This window comes from Crocodylus porosus, unplaced genomic scaffold (genome assembly GCF_001723895.1).
Source record: "Crocodylus porosus isolate Cpor-Errol unplaced genomic scaffold, CroPor_comp1, whole genome shotgun sequence".
In the NCBI taxonomy this organism is placed as follows: domain Eukaryota; kingdom Metazoa; phylum Chordata; order Crocodylia; family Crocodylidae; genus Crocodylus; species Crocodylus porosus.
In genome coordinates, this window is record NW_017728931.1 from 102,964,603 (window position 1) to 102,991,004 (window position 26,402).

Sequence of the window (26,402 nt, forward strand, 5' to 3'; positions counted from 1 at the left end):
GGGAACCAGCAGGGTTGGGGGGCTGGGGAGGGGGGGAGTGAGGGGCCTTTCATTTTAACTGTGGATTTGGGGGATTTTATCAGAGAATTTGCCAATTTTTATATTGGGGAAAAAACAGGATCCCTGGTGATATCTCTGGCATGGCTGCTGCATAATCAAGGGAAGGCTTTGATACTTGCCACTTACCTCCATGGTACTGCTGATGCTGAATGCAAGGGGTTCTGAGTCAGGTCCCTTTTCAGAAGAATCCAGGAGACCACCCTTGGCCACTGCCTGTTTTCACTTTGAGGGTGTCTGGTGCTGCAAGGTGTTGTCAAAGCTGTATTGGGTTGAGTCAGGAATATATCCTTCATCCCACGGAAAAAGACAGAGATGGCCTGCAAAGAGGTAGAGCAACCCTGTGGCTCATTCTGTGGATAGATCACAGGAAAGAAGTCATAACTCCAACTCAATGTTATCTTTTTGAGAGCTTTCTCTAGTACAATATTGGGAATGTTGGGAATAATGAGTCAGGCTCCCTGACTTCCCCTTTGCCTAAGCAGCCCCTCTGTAAACACACTGGTTTCACACACTTTCGGCTGGGTTTCAGTCTAGACATCTCTCTTCACTCCGCAACCAGCATCGCTTTCATTCTTTTTATTCAATGCTTTTGCCATATGTATCTTTTGATATTGTTGTGCCTTCTGTGTTAGGGACTGCCAACTGCTCAGTTCTTCTCTGGGCAGTCTGGCAGCGTGTTCCACATTCTCACTCACTCAGGTATTGCAGTCACTAAAGACTGGCCAGCTGCCACAGGCCTTCATCTTCCCTTGTCCCTTTGGTTGCTCTGTGCTCAAAATGTCATCTAGTGAAGTAACAAGTTAGTGGGAGCAGGGTGCTGTGCAGTCCCTTATGTTAGCTGATCCTCCCACTTCTCTTGCTGTGGCAGGCAGCTGGTTATCAGTAATTAGCTGCAGGATGGAATCTAATGCTTTTCCTCCCTCTCCCTTTGCCCTGGGATGCGAGTATATGAGGTTGTAAGCAAGGGCGCATTCCTCATCCATTGCCCCTTGGGTCCCAGCTGTGGTTTTGTAGTAGCTGGTGGGTGGTTCACTTGTAGTAATCTGCTGCAAGGCACTGCTTACTGCTGTGACTCACTACCAGCTGCTTCAACTGACCACGTGTTAGGTTTCCTTTAATATTTGGGCCCTGGATCCAAAGATTTATTGCAGAGCTTTCCATTGCAGAATTATAAATGAAACATTCTTGCCACTTTAATAATCTGAAATGCAGTGACAAGACCAGGATTTTTAAAGATAGATTGCTTTATTTTGCCAGTGTGCCTTTACAAATGTCTCCATATAAACACAATTTTGTCACTACTGGCTGTTTTGAAGCTCTGTAGTAACTCAGGATTTCTGAACTCCTTCCAGGTTTTATCATATTTAGATTAGAAACTTTGGGGTGGGGATTCCCTCTTTGTATGCGTTTTTACAGTGTCAGCACAAGGGTCCCTGATCTCAGTTGAAGCCATGCTGAAATAATAAATAAATGAGATAAGTTTGAAAACAAAAAGTTAAAAAAGATTAGTGTTTTTAACTACTTCGTCTTTACTCATGTATCATTCTATCTTCTACTTTGTTATTAGTATATCATTGTGCATGTGTCTCTAGTTAACTATGAGCTATAATTTTTATTCTAAGTCACTCTTTCCAGAGTTTTAAAACTTGGTTTTTGGCAGTATGGTACAGAAAGCTATTCTTGGAGCAAACTTTTTGGGGAAATATCAAGAAAACTATCTTTTTTTTTTCACTGTAACCATGAATGTTACAGTAAAAAGAAACAGATTTGCATTTTAAGGTACATTTTCCTTCATCGGTTGCTCAAAATATATCTTGGAAACAACAAGAAATGTGGTAGGTTCTGGCTAGGGACAGAAGTTACACATAAACTGGTTTAAGTGATCAGAAACTGGTTTAAACCTGTAACAGAGCAGAAGTTCAGTGCACATAAACCACTTTCAAAATGATCAAAACTAGCTTAAGATAAATCTGGTTGGATGTAGTATCAGACAATTGATTTAGGTCAAACTGGTTTATGAAACTTCAGTCTGAAATCCCTTCCTGGTTCAACTTAACCCTGGGTTATGCTGCCTGCTCAAGTGGAGCAGGGACTGCTTTGCCCCTCTGCTTCTTGGCCTGCTTCCTGACTGTGTCTGTCAGCCCATAGGGACAGGGGGACAGGGGAACAGACCCCCAGCCCTCCTGGACAGGAGCACATGTTGTTGGCTTTTCAGATCCTGGAACCCCTGTCCCCTTCCCCTTCTTAGCCGCTGATTGTTTCAGCGGCTGCCACAGGAAGAAGGGAGAAGTAGTCCTCTTCTCCCTTGCTCCCACAGCAGCAGCTGAAGCAATTAGCAGTGGGGAAGGGAACTCCCCAGGGCTGCCTGGGCTGGGGAATCCAGACTGAAGGGAACCTCCTGAGGGGGAGGCTCCCTCAAGGTGGGCCAGCACCTGGGCAGGGGGCTCCTGAACCCCCTGTGGGGGGACAGCAGAGGACGGGGGACACTAGACTGGTCTGGCAATGGCCGGCAGGCTGGGAAACGTGCTTTAGCACTCCCTGCCTGCTGGCCTAGGTCAGAGCAGACCTCCCCCTACCTTTTCTAGTGGAAAACTGAACATCAGTTCAGTTGGTTATGGGTTCAACCTACACAGCTTAGAGGAAGCTGCCCAGTTTGAAGTGATTCAGCCCCAGGCTTTTTGACTGTCTATACTTAGCCTGAGTCTAAGTTGAGGTACTTTGCTGATAATATTAAGGAAGAAATTTTTAAAAGTTTTGAAATGATGTACTGAATATTTGTGGCTGTCTTTATCACTCTCAAAGTTTGAAAATGTTATTTAGAGTGGATTTCAGTGTGTTTTAGTCCAGGAATTTTAATTTTTTTCAGTCTACATATGGTTAGTTGTGAACTGTTTTGGGTTTTTTTTGCTTGTTTGTTTTTCCCCCTCTACTTAAGTGTAATTAAGAGAGTGACTGCTTAAATTTTCAGTAATGGAAGGTAATTTGGTACAAGGCCCTTTTAAGGGTATTTGAATCACTAAGCAGTTTAGAAGATTTAGGTGGGATATATGATAAACATCATCTGTGTGTTGGACTAACACAGAGGAAAATATTAAAAATCAGGGGTGGGATCCTGGTCCCAGTAAAGTCAATGAAAGTTTTGCTGTTCACTTGAGTAGGGCCAGGATCTTGCACTAGTTGATGCCTCTTTCATGGTCAGTATAAGGCAGTAGTAACTCTAGGGGTGGCCCCTGAAGTCCCTTTGGCCCTTGCTGTCTTTGGCCCGTCACCCCTTCAGTCTTTCCTGCCATGCCTTGATGTTATGTTTTTATATACGAGGGAGGCTGCCCCAGGGCTTCCCAAGTTGCTCTCTCTAACAAGCACCAGGGGCTTGTGATTCTCACCTTAAAATATTACTCCAGTTCACCCCTATACCATGCCCCATGCCTTCCAGGTGTTGTCATTGCTTGATGTTCACTAGTTTTTACTCAGCCCTATTCTGGGATCTCAACACACTTCAGCTTTTCTAATAGGCTCCTGGACCCCCTCTGGTCATGCACACTAATCCTCTCCTGGGCACTGGACTCTCCTGGTTCTCCCTGCCTTTCGTGTTTCTAGTTCCCGCCAGGCACTGGACTCTTCCACACTCAACCCTTCTAGGCTGACCCCTTAGGTCTTTCTCTGTCTCTCTTTCTGTCTCTTCTCCTCTTACACCCCAGCTCTCAGGTTCATATCAGACCCCTCAGGTCTCTGTCTTTCTCTCTAAAGCTTACCCCCCAAGCTCACAGGTTCAGGCAGAAGCCCTGCTGCAAACCTGGTGTCAGGAACACCACTGCTTGTGGCTCCTGGGCTACACTGTCTGACCAGGACATGGGCTTATAACCCACCGACCCTCTCCTGGTCAGATGATGCCCTCATTGGCTCCCTTCTCCACCTACCAGCTGCTTTGCATGCTGCCCCTCTTCTTAGAAACAGGCACATCCAGTGCTGTGTCGTAATCAGAAACACTGATTCAGTTGGTATGTTTTAAGACATATGGTTTGTTTAATTCAGAACTGTAGATGTTTCCAGTTTCCTTTATACCCTTAGATTCTGCTGTAGAAACCTTGGGGAAATTATGGCTTTTTGCTTCAGAACTGTTGACCTCTTTGCTAGAGAGGTCAAGAGATTCATGGAAGATATTTAAATTGAATAGGCCAGTGGTTCTCAACCTTTTTTGTACTAGGACCCACTTGTAAACATCAGTGGCCAGTCCTGACCCAGTGTCCCTCACTCACGACTCACTGCCCCCAGGCCCCAGTCCCCCAGTGTGTGGGGTAGAGAAGCATGTGGAGCGGAGGGGAGAAGCCTGGAACTGTGCCAGCCTGCAAGGGAAAAACCATGGTTTCCCATGTTTTTCTCATTCTCTTAAAGGATAATCCATTTTTAAAGTTTGTTCAAAACCCTTTCATAAATTTTTGAGACCCACTTTCTGGGTCGTGATGCATGGGTTGAGAAACCCTGGAATAGGCTACTTTTGATTGACATACACAATATGCCCTCAATCCATTTAGTTCTAATTATTCAACTATTACCATGTGGTCTGTGTAACTGGCATGCCTTTTTATTTGAGTAGTCATAATCTACATTGCTATATGAAGTAGATCAGGCTTCTAGACATGAGTAAGCAAAGTGTGTTTTACTTTCGTGGTTTCAGGAGTCTGCTTCAATAGAGAATAAATGAAGGTGGAATAAGTACCTTCTCATGTGGTCCAGTATTTTCATCTATACAAAGTTTTTTGCAGACTTGGACATTCTGGACATTTTGCCCCATCTGTAAATATTAGTTGACAGATAGTTTATAACAATATGACCCACCTCTACCTAGAATCAAAGCAGAATGAAGGCTGCATTGCCCAAGGAGCAGACCAGGGAAGAAATAGATCTTGTCCAGTAGGTTCCACTGATCAGGAAGAAGAAGGATCCAAGTTGTATGTGACGTGAAGTCCCCAAACACATGGAAAATCAACTACACAGGCCAAAATTCTGGCAGAGAAGATTCTAGCATTAGCCCTTGTCATATCTTTCTCCCCCCACTCCCACTAAAATCTCCCAAATCCCAGGCAGATGGAAACTGCGAGTCTAAATGTACTGATTTTTTGGTTTTCTGTGTAAATGTGTGTAGGGGGAAAACAATTTACAAGATGAGCCAGGGGGAAGTGCAAAATCTTCAGTTCAGTTTTGTATTCTCTTCGTCTGCTTTGTGTTTCATTAAACAACCATGAGCTCCCAAGGTGTCTCAGTGGGTCTTGGAACATTTCTAACAAGCCTGACAGCTGACGGACACTTTATAAGCAAAACTGCCTTTTTCCTGCAGAGATGGAAGCCTTAATCATTCTTTGCCCTGAGATTCAAATGTCAGCTGTAGAAACTCACGTCATGAACAGTGTAAAAAGTTTAACAAACCAAACCAAAATATTTTTCTCAAAGTCTAAGGATAATAATGAAGGATAAGGGAGAGGACCTGTAACACCTTTGCAGTGTTTCATTTATCTTCTGCAGTTTAAACATTGTTAATTCAGAGTCTGTTGATCATTTACTTGAGTATGTAGGTCACGCTCTCAGTCAATTAACTACAGTTCCATATCGAGAAGAGAGAACTTAAAAATAATATTCTGTTACTGATAGTAAGTAGGGCTGTGTGAAACTTCAGTCGCTGATTCTATTTGGAGGAGATTCAGCCTGATTCGGTGGCTGAAACTCCGAACCTAATCAGGAGACCTATTAATCTCTCTGAATCGGGCTGAATTGCCTCAGAATTGAATGGTGCAGATGGAGCATCCCGTAGGAGTGCATGGGGGGAGGGTCCACATGCTCAGCGCTGGACCCGGAAGTGGACCCAAAGTACTTCTGGTCCACTTCCAGACCCACTGCGGAGTGTGTGGGGGACCCCCCCTCCCACCCCTGGCTCAGCGACTGGTGCCTCCTGGGTCTGGGGAGGCACCCAGCGTACCCCTGCAACTGATAGCTGAGCCAGGAGGGGCACTGGGGGTTCCCCCACATGCTTGGTGGCAGACCTGGAAGTGGACTGGAAGTACTTCTAGTCCATTTCTGAGTCTGCCACCAAGCGCATGGGGGACCTTCCCACACTCCCATGGGATGCGCTATCTGCCCCACCATCTCAGCATTCATGAGCCACACCTCGTACCTCGAGGTACATAGAAAAAACATATAAAGCTGTGTCTATGGCTGAATCGCTGATTCTCCAAATCAGAATTGAATCTTCAGATTTGGCTGAATCGAATCAGGACAGTGATCTAAATCAGCGAATGGAATCACTGTCCCCCGAATTGGGCCAAATCCGAATCCAAATCAAATACTGTCTGCTTCACGCACCCCTAATAGTAAGTAAGCAGGATCATCAGTGATACCGTTTGACGTGAATATTTAATATATCTAACAAACCATATAACCCGTCACACCTATAGCATGTAAACAACGACCTAGCTGTGCTTAGGGAGTCTTAGTTAAATCCTGTCAGTTTTAGATTTTGATCAGCTTTTTATCAGCTTTGCTGTTGTTCATAATAACTGTTAAATTACCAGTTGTATAAAGTATTGAGCCTCAATATAGGCCCGGCAATGCTGAGCGATTAGGAATAGCTAAACACTGGGGATAGAAGAGCATAATTGAAAAGCATCAGTAATATTTGAATGGTCACCATTAGAAGTTGTTATAATGGTGATTACCTTACCCACTTGGCTCCTGCTATTTTAATGGATATTGTATTTCATGAGCCAGTTCATCTTAATGACCACAGATGTAGATTTGCTTTGGTAGATCCTCGGTTCTCTGTGTCCCAGGCCTGTCACTGCTCTGGCTAGTTGTGTGACTTCATTAGGGAGACGAGAACTATAGTACTTAGGCTTGTGAAGTATTAGCTGGGTTGGGTGCATTCAACTTTTTGTGGCAGCTCCCTGGAGATCTGTCTTCTCCTTTTGTTTACTCATTTACTGTCTTTCCAAACACAGCATTTCAAAGCTGCCAACCACTGATACCTGCTTCCAACTGAGAGTTAAAGAAAGGACTACAGTTTTGACTTTCTCCCCTTACTGCATTTCCTAGAACTAGACTGTTACACGTCAGCTGGGCTGGGTGGAGTGCGGGACTTCTCCTTTGAAAAGAGAATTCTACTCTTCTTACAGTGGAACCTGCATTTCTTTAGTTTGTCCATTGGTTTCCAGGTCTGAAAGGTCCAGACTCCTGGGGGATATTTGCCCTAGAAGTAATTGGCATCAGGATTTTGGTTCTGTAAGAGAGAGAAGTGATTCAGACACCAGACTGGGACTTCTAGGCCTGTCTTTGATACTGACCCGGACACATTAATTAACCTGCCTCCCTGAGGTTCTCTTCTGTAAAATACTAATATTTTAAAGTATTTTAATATTATCATAATATATTATCATTATTATAAATGATAATAACTACTTATTTTGTAAGAACTGGTTAAATAGTTATGGTTCATAAAGTGTTTTGAAGACTGGAAGAAGGTCATGTATTAACAAGCAGTTTCTTCCCTGTAACTAATTTTCATTGATAACAGTGCTGATTTACACTGAACACGTTCAAGAGTAAATTGGATGCTTATCTTGCTGGGATCCTATGACCCCAGCTGACTTCCTGCCCTTTGGGCAGGGGGCTGGACTCGATCTCCCGAGGTCCCTTCCAGCCCTAATGTCTATGAAGTCTAACTCTGGAAAACATCATTTTTGTCTTCTAGTTGAAGAACAAATCAAAGGGTTTCTCTGCAGTATACTAAAAGAGGACTTCATCTGTTGTTATCACTATTATGCTGCCATAATAGTGGTTACATTATTATGGTAGCACTAGATACCAACTCCTTTTCAAGGTGCTGTACGAAGTAAGGAATAGTGCTTGTCTTGAAAAAAATATAATTTATAAATTGTGTCCAATTTTTATTTACATAAGGTTCTAATAATTAAGGGCAATGGATTTTAACTTCCTTTGCTTCAAAAAGCACCAAGATGTCTTTTTTACATTGGGGTCATTTTGTCATTATAACAATGTTATGGGGCTTTGCAGTGAGTTTAAATGTCCAGTTTCAGGGTGGTTCTAATTTTCAAACAGTCCCAATTCATTTCTGCTAAACACTGCTCCAATAAAATGATTCACTGCATAGTGCAAAAATAATCAAGGTAGATAAGATAACTTCTCTATTTTCTTTTTTTTTTTCAAAACAACTAAAATTCTTGTTTTTAAGGGGTAAGTTTAGCCACAAAATTCATCCCATGTTCTCTTCAAACTCAGCACTATGAGCCCATACCGTGCATCAGTTGGGTTAGTTGCTGTAGCAACAGAATTAAAACCATATTTTAGAAGAGAGAAATGCTAACCTCTCTCTCAGGGAATGTGTAAACAAGGGGAACTGCCCTTCCTTCTATCCTTCCTCATTCACATTGAAATATTGACTTAATTAGAATCAGGGAAATTATGTTTTAAGATCCTCTTTCAATTTGAGTACTGTGTGTAACTTCTATGAATCCTTCTTAACTAAAGCAATTGCTTTGTGTTGCTGAACAATAGCATAACGAAGAGGAGGGATTAAAAAAAGAAGTGCCTGTACTTCCCTGCCCATGCGCTGCTTTTCCCAGGGTACTCATCACATTATGCCTCTGTCACTGAATATTTATATTATTACATGTTAATGCTTTTAATAGTTTCTTTCCAACAGAATTTTGACATGAAAATATTTTCCAGATATTCAGTTGGGCCTTGATCCTGCACAATAGAATTAATGGGAATTTTGCCCCTTGCCTCAATGGAAGCAGGATAAGTTATAAGCAGGGATCCTGGTTTTCCATTTCCCGTGGAAAACCAGAGAAAAGGGTGGATTTTCCTGTTTACTGAAGGAAAACACAGATTTCTCATTTTAACGGAGTAACCCATGGATTTTGCAATTTTGCAAAGAGTTCTCCGCAGACTGGCAGTGTTACAGCCTGCAAATGGCTGGGGGGAGGAGGAGAAGGGAGGTCAGGCAGGGGGTGCCATGTGCATGTCTATGCACATGGCCACCCAGAAGCCTGAAGAGCAGCTCCCACAGCTAAGTGGAGGGTGGGGATTGAGGCCCCCATAGGGAGGGAGGGAGTTGGGCAGGGCTGGGGCTGCTACCCAGCTGCGGGGTGTGTGGGGCTTGGGGCTCAGGGTTGGCATGCACAGCCTCAGGCCCCTGGTGGGGAATGGAATAGGGCCGTGAGCAGGTCATCTTGCCCTGCTGTCCTCACCCAGGGCCTCTGCAGCCCAGTGGGCGCAACCCAGTGAAGCCTGCCTGCCTCTCCCATGGGCAGGGAGCAAGCTGCCAGCAAGCCCCGAGTTGCGGGGTCCCTGGACATTCCCTCTATGGTGGCAGTGTCCCCTGGGGCCACCTGGGCAGACAGCTAACAGGTGGATAATACCCCAGCTCCCACGCAGCACCCAGTCTGATCCAACTGTTCCCTAAGCCCAAGATGGGCCTGCGCCCACTTGCTAGCTGCCCGCCCAGGGGAGACACCCCCACAGAAGTGATTAAACTGCAGAAATGGCCAATTTTCATCATGTGTACAAGCCCCCCCTGAAACTTGTATTTTTGGTGAATAAAGAGGTGAAGTAAAAAACCCAACTTAATTTTAGATCCCCATTGAGCTTGCAGGAATATAAACTGAACTCATGTGATAAGGAGTCACTAAATGGAATATCACAATGCCATTTATAGGGAGATGAGCTGTACTTTTACTGAAGGGCTGATAATATCTCACTATAAACACAACGTCAGTATTACTTTTAATTTGATCTACTGAAATGGAATGAATTGGCATTACAGGGAAAGCTATACAAATAACTAAATAAGTTTAGCACAGCGTGGTCTGACACTAAAATGTTGAGTAATGAAGTTTGGGAATAATATGAACAGCTTGACTCTTCCCTGACTATTACTTAAGTGTTTAAAGTGGCTAAAATGAAGTATGTTGGAAGTAATGAAAGCCACACAGGATAAAATAAAGTAATAACGTAAGGGCTATGTAGCTTTTTATCAGCAAAGTAAAAATAGAAAATAGTGCCCACTAGTAGCTATCATATCACAGTATTTTGAAGACGATAACAATGACTGATTTCTGGTATTGTAGTTCTGCTCCCAATGAATTAAATGTAAAAACTCAAATGGCATACATTTCAGTACTTATAAAAGCAAGCCTTAATCTTTGCAACAAGAAACAACAATTTTTTGTGTTCTATATCTTTTTGAGGGGGGAGAGTCCTACAGTTTTAATTCAGACAAAATCCCCATCAGCTATGAGACTGGGATCTCTTGCATATGTGTTCTATATTTAGAGTGGCGTGTATGTAGGGGTTTACTTTAGAATCCAGAGTCCTGTGTTAGTACAGTAACTGGGAATGAACGGGAAAAAATACAGCTTCAAAGCTGAAACAGGCTTTGATCCTACTATTTGGTTCAACTTCAGCTAAAGAGCTGAAAAGTTTATTCTTTTTTTCCATGTCATTTGATAACTGTAGCTCCTGCCTGCCTCTTTATTGAATGTATTTTATTTTACCAACAGGATGCATAATCTTTTTTTAAACCATTACATTGACTATATATATTTTTATTTTGTTGAAACGTTTTCAGAACTGCATGTTCCAGTAGCTTTCCTGGAATGCCCAAATCATCATGCATTTTCACAATCTAAGCAAGCAAGTGACCTTTCTCAGTTTGGGAGAAGGGAAGAAAGGACAAATTTTGCCCATCTGTGGCGCTGGTGGAACCAAACCAATAATGCACAGCCGTAAGTTAATACTTTTGTATCACAGTATTATTGATATTTGTACGTTTCATGATACATTCTTACAACAGGCAGTGAAGTAAGTCATGGAAAAAAATTCAGAAATCCAGCACTGTTCCACCAAGAAATGTACTTACATGTTGATCATCACTGTAGTACCAGAGCTTGTATGTGCTATTTAGGGTTTGTTTGTTTGTTTTAATCTCCCTTAACAAATACGTAGGTAAACTGAACCACACATAGGTTGTGTATTGAAGCCAGTAGGTGCCAAACATTTTGACAGAAATACCAAAAATAAGCCCAACCTCCTCCCTGAGTGCTATGCCAATCCCCTTCTCCTGCCTGATCTGCTATCCTGCCCTATCTGCTGCCCTGCTGCACATGCCACACACAAGGGCTGCTAGTGCCACTTGTGGCATGTGCGCCACAGCTTGGCCTCCCTGATCTAAGTTATCTATAATTTTTAAAGCCATCTTCACCTTTTCCTTATTATGAGGTGCATATGTATTTAATTGAATTACTATGAAGATGCATAGTGCTTAATAGATGGAATAATAAATAGGTGACTCTGGCCAAATGTAACTATAATATAGCTTTTTAAATAATATTTTTATGAGTTTTTTATTGCTTCCCACTCCAATTTTGCAGCTAATTCTTTGCAAACTGTTGTAGTAATAGATAAATACCTGAACAGTTATATTACTTCTCAGTCAAAACCTGCCCAAATATTTTTATTATTAACTGATTTATGGAGGGTCATTTATTGCAGTCTGTAGCAAGTGCCTGTCCCAGTGGTAGCTGCTCAGCCCTTGCCAACCAGGCTCCCCTGAGGGGACCTCTCCCTTTTACTTTTCTGCCACACCTTGATGTTATTAATTTTTGATAAAAGGGAGGCTGCCCCAGGGCTTGCCAAGCCTGATCCTATTTTTAGGACCACAGTTATTCATGGTCATTGCCTTAAAGGCTAGTTCTGTGAGCTCCATTCTCCTCAATACATACTTCCATGCCTCACAGGTGATCTACAGACATACACCCCTCATTGGCTATGGGTTCCTTGCCCCTCCTAGACTCAAGACCTCTGGCTCTCTAGCCCTTCTGACACACTGCCCTCTCTCTGGGCTCTGGCTCTTTGGCCCCACACTCTGCCCTCTTGCAAGCCCTGGGGACTGGAGCTTTCCTCAGTGTACCCTAGTCTCCCCTGGACACAGGACCCTCCTGGTGCCCTCCACCCTTCCTGCTGCCCCCCCCCAGGTACTGGACCTTTTCCCAAGTACCTAGTCCTTCCTGGGCTCAAGCTGTCTCTGTGGGCCTCAGGCCCCTCTCTTCCTCTGGCTCTTCTCTCTCACTCTTGCTGGGCCAGTTGAGACTTCCATACCTCCCTTTCAGTCCCTTCCTCAACCACCAGATTTCATCAGCAGCCCTCTCGGACCATTACTTCCATCCTCAGACTCATCTGTTCCAAGACCTGTTTTGCCCTTCTCCAGCACCAGACCCTTGGCCCATGTTCCCAGGCCTATCTGTTCTAAAGCCTGCTTTACCCCTCTTGGGTGCTGCTCTGCGTGCTAGCTGACCTTGGGCACCTTGGCTTTCCACTCTCTGCTGCCCTCCTCTAGGCTATGGGCTGTTCCACTCCTGTTCATAGGCCTATCTGTTCAAGACCTGGCCTGCTCAGCGAGTATCTTGGGAGCCCTGGTACCAGGAGCTCCTCTCTGTGGTACTCAGGGGTAGACACCTGACCAGCTTGGGCCCCGAGTTTTATGTGCCTCAGGCCCAGCCCCCTTCTGGGCAGCTGACTCCCTAATCAGCCTCTGCTTCACCTGCGAGCTGCTTCTCCCTCAGCCCTTTGCTTAGTGACAGATGCACCAAGTGCCCTGTCACACCATCCCTGTAATATTTTCTGGAGGTCCTGGTCAGAACTTTTCTTTAGGGGTTCAGTGCCATAACTGCGTGAGCAGAAGTAAGAAGTGTCAATTGTTTTCAGCCTCCAATTTAAGTAAAGTAGTTTCTAATGATAGTACAGTTTTTGTTACCAGACTTAAAGCATCATCACCAAGCAGGGTTACCATGGTTTGGATGTCTTAACTTTGTTTCCATTACTTAAGATGTTTTCATTTTATTAAAGTTTTCACCTTTACTCTGAATTTCCCGGGTTAGTAATGCTTGTTTTTGGAGTGATTACAACATCCCTGTAATATTTTTACCCTTAAGTTCCTGAAATTTATACTTAGCAATAACTGCATCTTAACCAAATATTTTTAATTTTTTGGTTTGGAAACTAAGTTCAAAAAATATTTTAAAGCAATAAAAGCAGATTTAATGAAAAGTTTGTTTTAGCCAACTTAAACAATACGCCAGAATGATATTAACTGGAAAATAGGGCAATATTTTCTTTAATGTTAGTTTTCTTGTAGCTCCTTTTTCTTTCAGTAGAGAAGCAGCAGCACTTTTCTTATAATAGATATTGTTCTCACTTTTTTAGGCATCAGATACCAACTCAACTTGACCACAAGAATGACTTTAAAGCTCAAGACCTTTCTGTCATCATCAAAGCATACGTGCTAGTGACATCCTTAACACCATTACGGGCATTTATTCATTCAAATGCTTCTGTCTGGAATTCCTTCAAAAGGAAATACTTTTTTGTCAAGGTAAAACTCTTCTTTTATTGGTAAATCTAGGCACCATATCATATAATCCTCTTTATGTGATGGGGCATCTGGCTCAGTGACCTGAGAGGTCACTTTAAATGTCCCCAAAGCCAAATACGTTGCTTGCTTTTTTTCCCTCCTTTGTTAGTTGTTCTTATTGGACACTATTGCTGCTCATTGTTGTTCTTATTGGATACAGTTAAAAAAAGAGCAGTTCACATAGGAAGTGAAATAACTATTATGCACAGTGTAGTTATCACATGGAAACAGTTTTTCTGGATTACTCATTTCAGTTCCAGTTTTTGGTACTGTGGTATGAGAGTATGTTCAGCGATGTTCTTATGCTGTAACGCACAGCTGTATGAGTACTGTAATGCTGGAGGTTTTTCTGGGTTGGTGTTGATCCCATGATTAAAGAAAAGTGCCATGGTGCTTCCATATTTTGTTTAGCTACTGTGGAGCTGCATTTCCTGGGAGAGGTCATCAGAGGCCTTGAAACTCAGGTAAATGATCTCTAAGCTGAAGTATAGGGGCACCTGTACACACCACAGGCTTTAAACCTTATTAAATTTAAATAGGTTTATAAAAATTTAACTTGTTTATTTTGGAGCGTTGCATCTGTATTTACATGCACTAGGTTTTCAAATAAATTAAGCCTTGGAACATCTCATCTGTGTTTACACACACTAGGTTTTCAAATGAATTAAGACAGGTCCCTGGCTATCGCCACAGGAGAGTGGGATGGTCCAGTGCTACCCCCCGGCCCAGGGCCCCCCACCCAGCCCGTGCTCGTGCCCTGCTATGCAGCTGTGGAAGCAGGGAGTCAGCAAACAAGAAAAAAACAGAAAAAGCCACGCAAGAAAAATAAAAGGGGAAGCAATTCACGAGTGAAAGCAATTTGAAGGGGTGAACTACAAAAAAGTAACAGGTGCCATCTGCTGGACAAAGGGCTCATTACACTTTTTTGAGTGCCTTTGTGGTTGCCTGCAATAAATCCATGGATGCTACGTTATAATTCCCAGCGAGCCAAAGTAAACTATGTCCCAGGAATTTTAGTTTAATGCGCAGGAAAGACTTTTTTAAAGCATTGGGAAATCCTGCTCGTACACAGACATGCAGTTGCAGTGCATGAAAGGGCAAAAATCATGTACATGAGCCCTAGGTCTTCTGAGAGCCATCCTAATGATTCTAGGTTTTATGAGGACAGATGCTTTAGAAATGTCTAAATGTTCAGATTTTGTTACTTCAAGGTAGCTAGACGTGACACAATTGAATCCTTGCTCCTCCCCCCGATCAATTTGGGCCAGTAGGCACATGCTTACTCATGGGTACCTCTCTCCTGTTTTGTTCTGCTTAATGAGCAGCAACGGTGTCTAATAACAACTAACAAAACAGCATAAAAATGCAAGCAGCAACACAGCTGATACTCATGAAGTAACACAGCTGATACTCATGAAGGGACTGAAAATCTAGTGCTATGTGTCACAGGGGGAAGACTCTAGAGTGGCAGGCTATTTTCTTCAGATCTTCTCTGGAATAGCAAAATTCCCACATGTCCATTTGTGGGTCAGGGAACATTTCATGTTGTATGCCCAAAGGAAGATAAAAGTAGCCTGGCCGAGTCTCTTGGGCAGGGGGCAGGACTTGGGTCTGAATTCACGTGTGTGCCAATACCACTATAAAATGTGAATCCTGGGCTGATAATGCTAAGAACTTGAATGATCTTGGAGCCTATGAAGGGTTGTGTGTGCATGTGCGCTCATGTGCATTGTTTTTGTTTAACTTTATGGTTTACATGTATGGGAACCAGCTAACAGAATTTTGTCACTTCAAAACTTTTGTATCCACTAGGCTTAGTTTCATTTTATGCTTATTAAAAATATTACAGGCATCCAGTATTATCACTATAATTTCTTAAGTAGCTGCTAGTTTTGAGGATAATAATCATTAGTAATTGTGGCACAGCACTCTAGAAAATAATCACCGCTGAGAGAAGTCTGTGAGAGAGGGCGCCAGCCACCACTTACGGAACATTCTGGCAGCAGAAGCAGCAATAAAAGTGATAGATAGAAATAGCAGCACAATATACAGTCGCTCCAATCTGGTTACTGCGCCTGTGGTACTATATCTTCCGCACTTTGAGACAGAGTTGTCAGAATAGCAAGAATTATACAAAAACCAGAAAAGCACTTCTATAGTGATGTTGATTTAAATTCAAATTAACAAAATGATGGAAAACAGGATGTATAAGGCTGCCTCTAAGTATAAACAATGTACTGTATGTAGAGCTTGAGAAGGCAGAAAGTCTCCAAGATATAATCAGTATAAGTAAAATGGGCATTTGGATATGTCTATATTCATCTTTCTAGGGGTGCACACAGCCCTTTCCAGAGTATGTGAACATGTGTATAAAACATATAGGTACTATGGGAAGTCGGTAGATGTGATCAGCCAGTATTTATGGAAAATAAATAAGTGAACTTAGACTGAATTCCACGAGCCATCGTACCATGTAGAAGACCTTGGAACAGACAGTTCATTTGGGAAAAATATATTGGGAAATTACAGATTTAATTGAAAGACACTGTTCTTCCTGTCCATAAATTGGCGATTCTCTTTTGCAGTGATCTTCATGCATATTGCAAATACATTTCATGGAGTATTCAGCCAGTGCTAGTTGCAGGGAGCCAGAGTGAAGGCGGTAAAGCTATGTCAGTTTACACCATCTGAGGAATTTTGGTCCAAAACATTTCTATTAACTTCAGCTATGCATTTTTTTAGATTAGGATTTCTATGAATTATCTCTGATGTGAATGAAGAAAAATCTGCTTGTTTCATACTCTACCTACTCTAACTACTCTAACCTGTCAATAGCTGATAATGGTAGAATGGATCTTCAGAAGTCTGTCTGTCATAATTCCCGTGATATCAAGAGGCATAATGACACAGCTGGGCACCCAGGGCAGCTGCCACCCACAGGGCAACTTCTAGTTGCTGCTGCACCATGCAATAGCATTAGCAATTGCTTTTGTGCCTTCCCCCTCCTCCCTGCCAAGTCAGCAGCAAGGGGGCTTGCTCCAGTCACTGCCTCCCCCTCCCACCCCACCAGTTATGCCACTGTTAATATTAGGAACTGAGCATGCGGACAACAGGAGACTCTGGCCTGGAGAAAAATTGCTGGCATTGTTATTTGAAATGGATTTCTCCCCTAGAAGAGATGAGTATACTCACTTATTTAAAACTTAATGTAGATATGAGGGCATTCGTTTTTTGCATTGTATTACTGCCTTTTGAATAATGTTGCAAAGTACAGCATAGCTACTCAAGTAGAAATAAAGATTCACTGGTTAGCAAGTCTGGAACTACTTTTAGTTCATTACTGGAATGGACTTGCCCGAGCAGTAGAGTTAATACACTACAAATTGCCTATTACTGTTTACAGTAACATCTGACCTTATGTGCACATTTTTTTACTACATGTGATACATAATATGTTTTTGAGCGCTGAAAAATCCCTGACATTTGTTAAATACACAGTGGATCAGAAGAGATATCTACAGACTTAAAATGTAGAGAGTGAAGCACTATTGCACAGCTTCTGCAAGATTTCTTAACAAAAAAATAACTATTGAAAATTATTCTTGCAAATCACATTTACTTAATCTGATGATAGGGACTGGGGTTTAGAATGATTCTCTAAACCATCCGTGCTAAAAAAGAAGAAAAAAATTAGAAAGCTACCACAATGATAATTACATGTTATATGTATTAAGGACCCCCAGTCAGTGTGTATAATAATATTTCCCATTATGCATACATATTGAGCAGAAAATTAACCCCTATATGGTTTTTCTGTTTGGTATGAGTGCTGGCATGTGAACCATTTGTCACTAGCAAATTACTTTTTAGATTGGTAGGCCATGTAGCCTGCATCCTTTCCTTTCTTCCCCTCATCAGCTCCTCGCCCCTCCCCCCCACCATCCAAACCTTCAAAGGGAAACAGATTCCTATTCCTATCAAGTGCTGCTTTATGCTATCTCGTATAGTACTTAACGAATATGTACATTAGCACTTTTGTGCTCTAGAGAACTACCCCCCCTTACTGCTATTTAAGACCCTGATTGTGTCTGCTAGGTAACCAGAGTTACAGGATTTTGAATTCTGGCATCACTTAAGAATTGTATTGTGTTAATAAAGACTTTTTAAAAAAGATTCTATTCATAGAATTCAAAGAATTAGATTAACTTATATCAGTGTTGGGTGCAACAGGGCTTCCTGGGGGTAATTAGTGATTTTTATTATATTTTTTGTGCTGCAGATGCTTCTATTAAAGATACTGTTCACAGGTGAATTTCAGATCATGAAGTGGGCTATATTATTGAAGTTAAGTCCTGTAGCATAATAAGGGCATGATATAAACTAATATGATCTCCCATGGAAACTCACGTCTTGTACATTGGAAGATTTTTACAAAATATTTTTTAAAGTTAAGATGGGTGCAAAACCCAGGAACAGAGTGCTGCTGGAAAATACACATTTTAATCTGATTTTGGTTTGTTAATGCTGTGCATTGTGACAATCAGATTGCTGTACTGCCCTCAAGTGGTGTCTTCTGATATTGCCTCAATGATATTTAATGTAAAACAGAATACCTGTCAGCAAAAGTTTAACGCAATAGAAATGTTCAGGATCTTTTCCTTTTCTTTTATATTAATTTATCATCATTTTAGCCTACAAGCAGCAAGGGGGAAGAGGACTCAGCCAGCTTTTGTGTTAATGTTTTTCCAGCAGGATGAAATAAAAATCATTCTTTGTGTTGTAGGGGTAGGTCCACTTCAGTACTCTCTGTCCAAAGCATCCATTCTCCATTCTGGTGTTGTCAGATATGGGAGACTGGTCTAAATGGACCATTGGTTTGACCCAGTTTGGCACTTTTATGTTCACTTGCGTACCTAATACATGGAATAGGATTTGGCCTTCTGACTTGAGCATCCTGACACATTCCATTGTGCTCTCTTTCTCTCTTTAAGGTTCCAAGAGTTATATACGTTTAATTTCACAGATTTCATAAACATTAGGGCTGGAAGGGACCTCGGAAGATCGTCAAGTCCAGCCCCCCACCCAAAGGGCAGGAAGTCAGCTGGGGTCATAGGATCCCAGCAAGATAAGCATCCAATTTGCTCTTGAAGGTGTTCAATGTAGGTGCTTGAACCACCTCCGATGGCAGGCTGTTCCAGACCTTTGGGGCTCGGACAGTAAAGAAATTCTTCCTTATGTCCAGCTTGAAACAGTCTTTTATTATGACTGTTCGACCTCGCCATCCCTTGGGGCACTCTGGTGAACAAATGTTCTCCCAGGTACTGGTGGTCACCCCTGATAAACTTATAGGTGGCCATCAGATCACCCCGAGCCTGCGCTTTTCCAGGCTAAAGAGCCCCATGGCTCTCAGCCTGTCATCATAAGGTCTGTTTTCCTGACCTCTGATCATGCACGTGGCTCTCCTCTGGACTCTCTCAAGCTTCTCCACATCCTTTTTGAATTGTGTAACCCAAAACTGGACACAGTACTCCAGCTGTGGCCTCACCAAGGCTGAGTACAAGGGGAGAATGACGTCCCGGGATTTGCTCGAGAAGCATCTATGGATGCAAGCCAGCATTTTGGTCGCTTTACTAGCGGCAGCATCGCATTGCAGGCTCATGTTCATCTTGTGGTTAATGATGACCCCCAAGTCTCTTTCTTCCATAGTGCTAGCCAGCGTAGCACTGCTGATCCTACAAGGATACTGTAGGTTTTTCCTCCCAAGGTGGAGAAACTTGCATTTTTCAGCATTAAACACCATCAGGTTTTCTTCCGCCCATTTGCTGAGCCTGTCCAGGTCAGCCTGGATCACCCTCCTGCCTTCAGGTGTGGATGCTTTGCCCCAAAGTTTGGTGTCAACGGCGAACTTGGCCAGTCCGCTTCTGACTCCAATGTCCACATCATTAATGAAGACGTTGAACAATATGGGTCCAAGGACAGGGCCTTGGGGGACCCCACTGGTCACAGGGCACCACGACGATTGGCTTCCATCAATTGCCACCCTCTGGGTCCGATAACACAGCCAGTTCTCCAGCCAGCGGATCATGGTGGACCCAAGGCCACAGTTGGCCAGTTTCACCAAGAGGTGATCATGGGATATCAGATTGAAGGCTTTTTGAAGTCAAGATATATGACATCAATCTCTTCTCCCTTGTCCAGGTGATAGGTCACCTGGTCGTAGAGGGAAATAAGATTGGTCAAGCAAGACCTACCTGCAGCAAACTTGTGCTGGCTATCCCTCAGGATGTTGGCATCTGCCAGTCCATTAAGGATGGCCTCTTTAATAAACTTGTCTAAGACCTTCCCCAGGATAGAAGTCAGGCTGATGCGCCTATAGTTAACCGGCTCCACTTTCCTCCCTTTCTTGAAGATAGGCACCACATTGGCCTTCTTCCAGTCTTCGTGCACTACACCAGGGCACCAGGAGTTTTCAAAGATCTGTGCCAGAGGCTGGGCTATAATGCTCACCAGCTCCTTGAGTACCCTGGGGTGTAGATCGTCAGGGCTGGCTGACTTGAAGGTATTCAGCCTCTCAAGGTGTTCCTTCACAAGATCAGCATTGATGGAGGGCAGGGGATCTCCCTCACCTGGACCTCACTGTCCTGTGGTGGGAATGGTGTCCTATGGGACTGATGAAAAACTGATGCAAAGTACCCATTTAATAGGTTGGCTTTTTCCTGGGCATCAGTTGTCAGCTGTCCCATCTGGTTTAGCAGGGGTTCAATATTGCCCTTGCTTTTCCTCCGGCTCCCACGTATCTGAAAAAGGACTTTTTATTGTCCTTGATACTCAAAGCTAGTTGGAGTTCAGTTGCAGCCTTGGCTTTCCTGGTTTGCTCCTTGCAGGACCAGACCGGATCAGTGAAGAATATTCCTCCTTGGAAGTGAATCCTATATTCCATCCTTTGTAGGCCTTTATTTTTAGCCACAGGAGGTCTGCTAGATCCCTGGAGAGCCAGGTCCATCTGAGATTCTTGAAAGAAGCAGCATTTCTAATAATTGGGGATAAACACTTGTCAGGTCTTTCTCCTTCCAGGAATTGGGTCCTTGGAAGTCTGCCCATGCATTCTTGGAAGGCCCATATCCTGCTTTAGGAGCAATATGAAGAAAACTCTTAGTCTGTCACCTGTACTCCACCAAAAACTACTATTGTGTCCAAGAAACCACAGTTAATCCTCTCACTTCTCAAAAAACTAATGTAGAAGACATTGAACTCACCAGGAAAATTTTTGTTGACTTCATTCGTTATTAGACTTGTCTTTAATTAGCAAGAACTATAGAGAAAATGTTGCTGGAAGACTTCTCTTTCTCTTCCTGTATTGCAGCTTTAAAAACTAAATCCTTGGTGACTACCAGTATGCCATAAATGATAAAATGATGCCACAGAACATTTTCCATTCAAGTGAATTAAAACAGGTTTAAGGCAGTGAAAATTTGTGGCCGAAACTATTTAATAGTCTTCCTTTAAAAATAGATTATGTAGAAAAAATAGCATAAATAAGATATTTACTATGCAGAATATCTGAATAATATCTTGGCTTCCACCTTCTTCAAGTCCTGTCTCAAAGATGCAGGGAAATGGTTTCACATAATAATAAATCTTGGGGTGGAATAAATAGACATACTCAACAGCTAGCACTATAAACTTGTGATACATTACTGCACTGTCTTCCTTATGATGTATTCAGGAACCATTGTTTTCGATTATGGGTACATTTTTCTCCCATTACCCACTTCACAACTTTTTCTATCTACAGTGATTGATAAGGAGGCAGCGTGTAGACCTGTGTATGATAAGTAATAGGCAGTACGAGGCATGTCTACACAAGATGTTTGCTGCACAGCAGACTAATTAGCCGTGTAGTAAAACATTGCTGTCTACACCTGCAACCCTATTAGGTTGCAGTAGACTAATAAACACCTCTGCAGGGTCGTCCTGTTAAACACAAGTACTACCCTGCGGCAGTGTTGTTTTGTGTGCCCCAGCACACACAAATCTTTGTAGACATGGGTGAAAAAAAATTATCAAGTATAGACAATGATAAAGGAAAGCTAACTGCAGATATAAGACTGACGTGGAAAATGAAGCGTAGCCTCTTACCAAAGATTCATTCTGTAGTAGGATAAAACACAGACACATTTAAAGAAAAGCTTTCGCTGACAAGCCTGTGTGGTTATGCAGATCCCCCTAGTGGTGGGATACTGGCAGTTCTACTGCGCAGATGAATGCTCCGTTGAGGGCACCTTGGTTTGAAAAACTATCTCCAACTTCCAATCCATGCATCTTGGAAGAAAAACCTCCATTTGACTCTTATTGAGACATAATTTCTTGGATTTTTCTACAACCTTCAGAAGTTTAGGTATTTAACAAGAAGTGAACACCACACTCAGATATAATAATGGTTTTGTCTGCCATCTAATCTAGAAGGTCACAGTCAGTGTTTTGTAAAAGGGACCAGCAAAGCAGCTTCTCTGAGAAGTCATATATAAATCCTACAAAAATATGAAGCACTGCGCCTTCAAATTTTTAACCATAATTTAGCAGAGAGCCTAAATAGTTTTCCGTGCTCAGTCCTAGAACAGTATACCTTGTTTCTTGTCGTATTAATGTGCTCTTGGAGTAGTTGCATCCCTAGCAATTGGTCCTTAAGGCCATGATGCCGATCAAGGAAGGCTTCCTCTGCTGAGATGAGATACTCTTACTCAACATTGTGTATCTGTTTATGAAGTGTTCTCCTTGCATTGATTTCCCAGTCCTGGGCTCTAGCTTTCTTTGAGGCTATTGTTGTTATCTGCCCCAAATTCTGTCCTTATGTCAGCTGGTTGGCCCAGAACCAACTAGATGTCCTGAAGTCAGTTGCTGACCCCAGTTGCTCTGTAACAAACTCCTCTCCTTCAAAAGGAGATGGACTGGTCATTAAAGGCAGGAGTGACATTTCCTCCTCATCTTCCAGCCAGCCAAGTCTGGGGATGGATGGATGAATGAACAGTTGTGGGGGCTAGATGAGGGGAAGGAGGCGAGAAGGGAGGCAAAGAACAATTAGGTATATGGCTGACCTGTTTATCCTGCTGATGTGGAATTACGAGTCCCAAAGACTTCTGGATGCAGTGTATTTCAGCAAAGCTTCTACAGTTTGTACCTACTAAGTGTTGCCAGTTATGCCAGCCAGAGGGCATTAAAGTTCAGTATGCAGAACAAAAGTCACACATACTATTCAACATGCCCATAAAGAGGAAGTGAAGATAGAAGGAGAAAGTGTGCATAGGCTAAAACCAATTTAATCCTGGCAGGATTATTGTTCATCGGACAGATCCTTAATTAAGGTAATGTCGTGAGACTTTACACTGCTGTGGTGACACAAAGGGGCACTGCCTTGCCTAAGAATCTGTCCCCGCAGGTTCATTGACAAAGAACATGCAGGAGAAGAAGCTATCTCAAAGGAATAACTAAATTTAAAATAATCTGCAGACCTGTGTATGCCTCACTTTTAATCCCTCCTTGAGCATGTATGCATGAAATTGCAAATAGGAATTATGTGATTAAATCAAATGTAGTCTTCCTTTCGGGCCTTTAATTGATGTGTGCTTCTGGCAGAGTACAATAGAATGAAATAATTTATGGCACTGAAATCACAAAGCTTATTTTAAATGACTTGGAGGTTTGTGGATTTTTTTTAAATCTTATGTCAAAGAGGAATTAAGAAAAGGCAATTCATATTTTTGTTTTTTTAAATCTAATGTCAAAGAGGAATAAGAAAATACATTTTAATATTAATATTGACATAGGCAATTGATTTATTTTTCAAGTGCGCTAAAACTAATGAGCTAAATCCCTGTTAAGAATATTTGTCTTGAGATGTTATTTCTTTTAAAGAAGATGCTGGTTTACTGGTTTAATGAAAAATGTATCAATTTGCAAATTTTCTCAGAGGCATGCATTTTACATAAATGTGTGCAACATACTCATTGGATCTGTATCCATTCAGCATGTGAATGAACACTTTCAGGCACCTGGGAAACTTTGGAATTTCCTGTACAAGAAAGCCCTGTAGCATGCCTACATCTGTGCAAGTGCACTCCTCCCCCTCCCCTTCCTTCCTCTTCCCGTCCCCCACACCCTGCTTCCCACACCTGTATCACATCAGTCTTCGCAAAAGCCCTCAGTGCCCACAAAATCAGTGCACTTTGAAGATTAACTTGCTAAACCTTAATCCTTTTCTACTCTCTATTCAACATTTTGCCAGTGGAGTTATTCTTTTCTAGACTGAATACCAGGGATTGCCATCAAATTTTAACACTTTATTCCTACTTTTTGGTCAACAAACCAAGATTAGCATAAAAAATATCTCTCTTCAGGCCTGCGTTTCATACTCATCAGTACTACTTTTAACTAGATGTTAATAGTTGATATGGAGTGATATGAGCCTTGCCCAAACAGACAGTCCACTGCCTTTGCAAGCTAAGAGGATAGGTCTGCAGATGTACAGGTTTTAATATTTGGGCTTTTGGGGGCGCAGCCATATGACACACAGAGACACTCAAACGCTGAGGTTTCTTTTATCACTTCCAGATGTGTACACACAATCCATGTAGCGTGCCATTTCTACTGAATGACCAGGGGTCCTCTTGTTGCTGCTTGGAAGCAGCTCATCACTCATCAACTTAGAGGCACACTGTTTGCAAAGCAGTCCTTCAGCCTGGGAAGTTACTTAAGGAAGGCCTTAAGGAAAGCCTTGTATAAGCATCTGGAGAAAGGAAGGCTGATCCAAGCAGGCAGCATGGATTTATGAAAAACAAATCATGTCAAACAAATCTGGTCTCTGTCTTTGACAAAGTAACAGCTTGGGTAGAATGGGAATGCTGTGGCTTTAGTGTATCTGGACTTCAGCAAGGCTTTTGACAAGGTCCCGCATGACCTTTTCTTAAACAAATTAGAGAAATGTGGACTGGATAAATCTACTATAAGGAGGTAGATAACTGGCTGCATAGCTGCAAGCAAAGGGTAATTATTAATGGGTCCATGTCAGAATGGCAGGAGGTTTCGAGTGGAGTCCCACAGGGGTCTGTCCTGGGCCTGGAGCTGTTCAGTGTATTTAATAATGATGTAGATATTGGGAGAGAAAGCTTCTTGAGCAAGTTGTGGACAGTACAAAACTGAAAAGGATTGTGAACGTGTTGGAAGATGTGAGCTTAATGAGAAGGATCTTGACAGATTGGAAAGTTGGGCTGGAGCTAACAGGATGAAGTTCAATGTGGACAAATGCAAGGTGCTACACGTCAGGAGATATAACAAAACCCCCCACACAAAACGGATGACTGGATGGATGGCAGCTCTATATAAAATGACTTGGGAGTCTTGGTAGACCACAGACTCAGTATGAGTCTGCAGTGTGATGAAGCTGCACAAAAGATGAATGTGATTTTGGGCTGCATCGATAAAAGCATTAGGTGAAAGACATGGGAGGTGATAGTGCCTCTCTACTTGGTGCTGGTTAGGCCTCATCTGGAGTAGTGTGTGCAGTTCTGGGCTCCACATCTTAAAAAGGATGTGGAAAAGCGAGAGAGGGTCTAGAGGCAGGCAACAAAGATGATTAAAGGCTTGGAAGGCAAGTCATATGAGGAGAGGCTGAAGAAGCTAGACCTGTTCAGCTTACGGAAAAGGCACTTAAAAGGGGACATGATATCAGTCTTCAAATACTTGAAGGGCTGCCATAAAGAAGAGGGAAAGCACGTTTTGTCTCTTGCTGCAGAGAGGAGGATGTGGACCAATGGCATGAAGTTGCAGCAAAGTAAGTTTAGACTGAATATCTGGAAGTACCTCTTCATTGTTAATACAGTGAGGCAGTGGAACAGACTGCTTAGGGAAGCTGTGGATTTTCCTTCACTGGTGGTGTTCAGGAAGAGGTTGGACAGCCACTGGTAGGGGATGTTCTACCTTGGGTATCTCTATGCTTCTGAGCTTTGCTGGTTGCTTCCCACCCCCCTGACTTTCTGCAGCTTGGGTCAGGATGTTTTTTAAATTTCCACAGAAACATTGGGTGCTAGCTACAGCCAAGGCTGGGGACTTCAACTGGGGTGTGCCAGTGCTCCTGCTGCAACTAAAGCTGGAAGCTCCTGGCTAGAGGGTCTTGCCCCTCTACTCAAGGTCAACTGTTCACCATATTTGGGGTCAGGAAGGAATTTTACCCCATGGTCAGATTAGTATAGACTCTGGGGGGGGGGTTTGCCTTCATCTGTAGGGGGTAAGTCCCTCTATCTGAGATCTCTTGAGCATATATTGATAACATATCATAGAAGCAGGACATTGGCTGCCATGGTTCCCCTGATTTACCTTTGGCAGTTTGGGTCTGTGTTGTCATGGTTGTTTGTAGTCTTATATAGAATTCAGATTATGGTTTGTATGGGATGATTTGGATAGAGATGATCCTGTGTCAGGCAGGGGGGGTTGGACTGCATGACATTTGGAGGTCCATTCCAGCCCTTCTGTATGATTCTATAAAATCTAATACCTGCTTCTGAGGATTTGGACTCTATGGGCACATCCAGACGAGTGTCCGTGTGACTCTTGTCCTGTCTCAACCCTCTTTGAGGCAGGGCAACAGGTACATGCAGGAACGAAAAAGTTTGCAGCATGGGGAAAAAATTAGACCTAAAATTAGGTCTAAAAAATTCGCTTTTTAAAAAAGTGGAGCAGGGCACAGTCCCGGATTGTGCCCTGAGACAATCGCAGGCTGGGTCCTCCATGGAGACACTCTGGCTGCCAGGCCACGTGTTTCAGTACCAGGGCTCCAGTGTCAGTGAGTAAGGGGTTGGGGGGGGCTGGA

The 26,402-nt window shown here is 42.8% G+C and overlaps 1 protein-coding gene across 1 annotated transcript in view; it reads left to right on the forward strand.

The window, feature by feature from the left end:
* The window catches only part of CPED1 (cadherin like and PC-esterase domain containing 1), a 225,958-nt gene that overhangs the window by 42,282 nt on the left and 157,274 nt on the right, over positions 1–26,402 (forward strand). The window contains exons 5-6 of the mRNA XM_019543955.1: positions 10,700–10,856; positions 13,333–13,501. Coding sequence (XP_019399500.1) covers positions 10,700–10,856; positions 13,333–13,501 — 326 coding nt within the window. The remainder of the gene's footprint in view (positions 1–10,699; positions 10,857–13,332; positions 13,502–26,402) is intronic.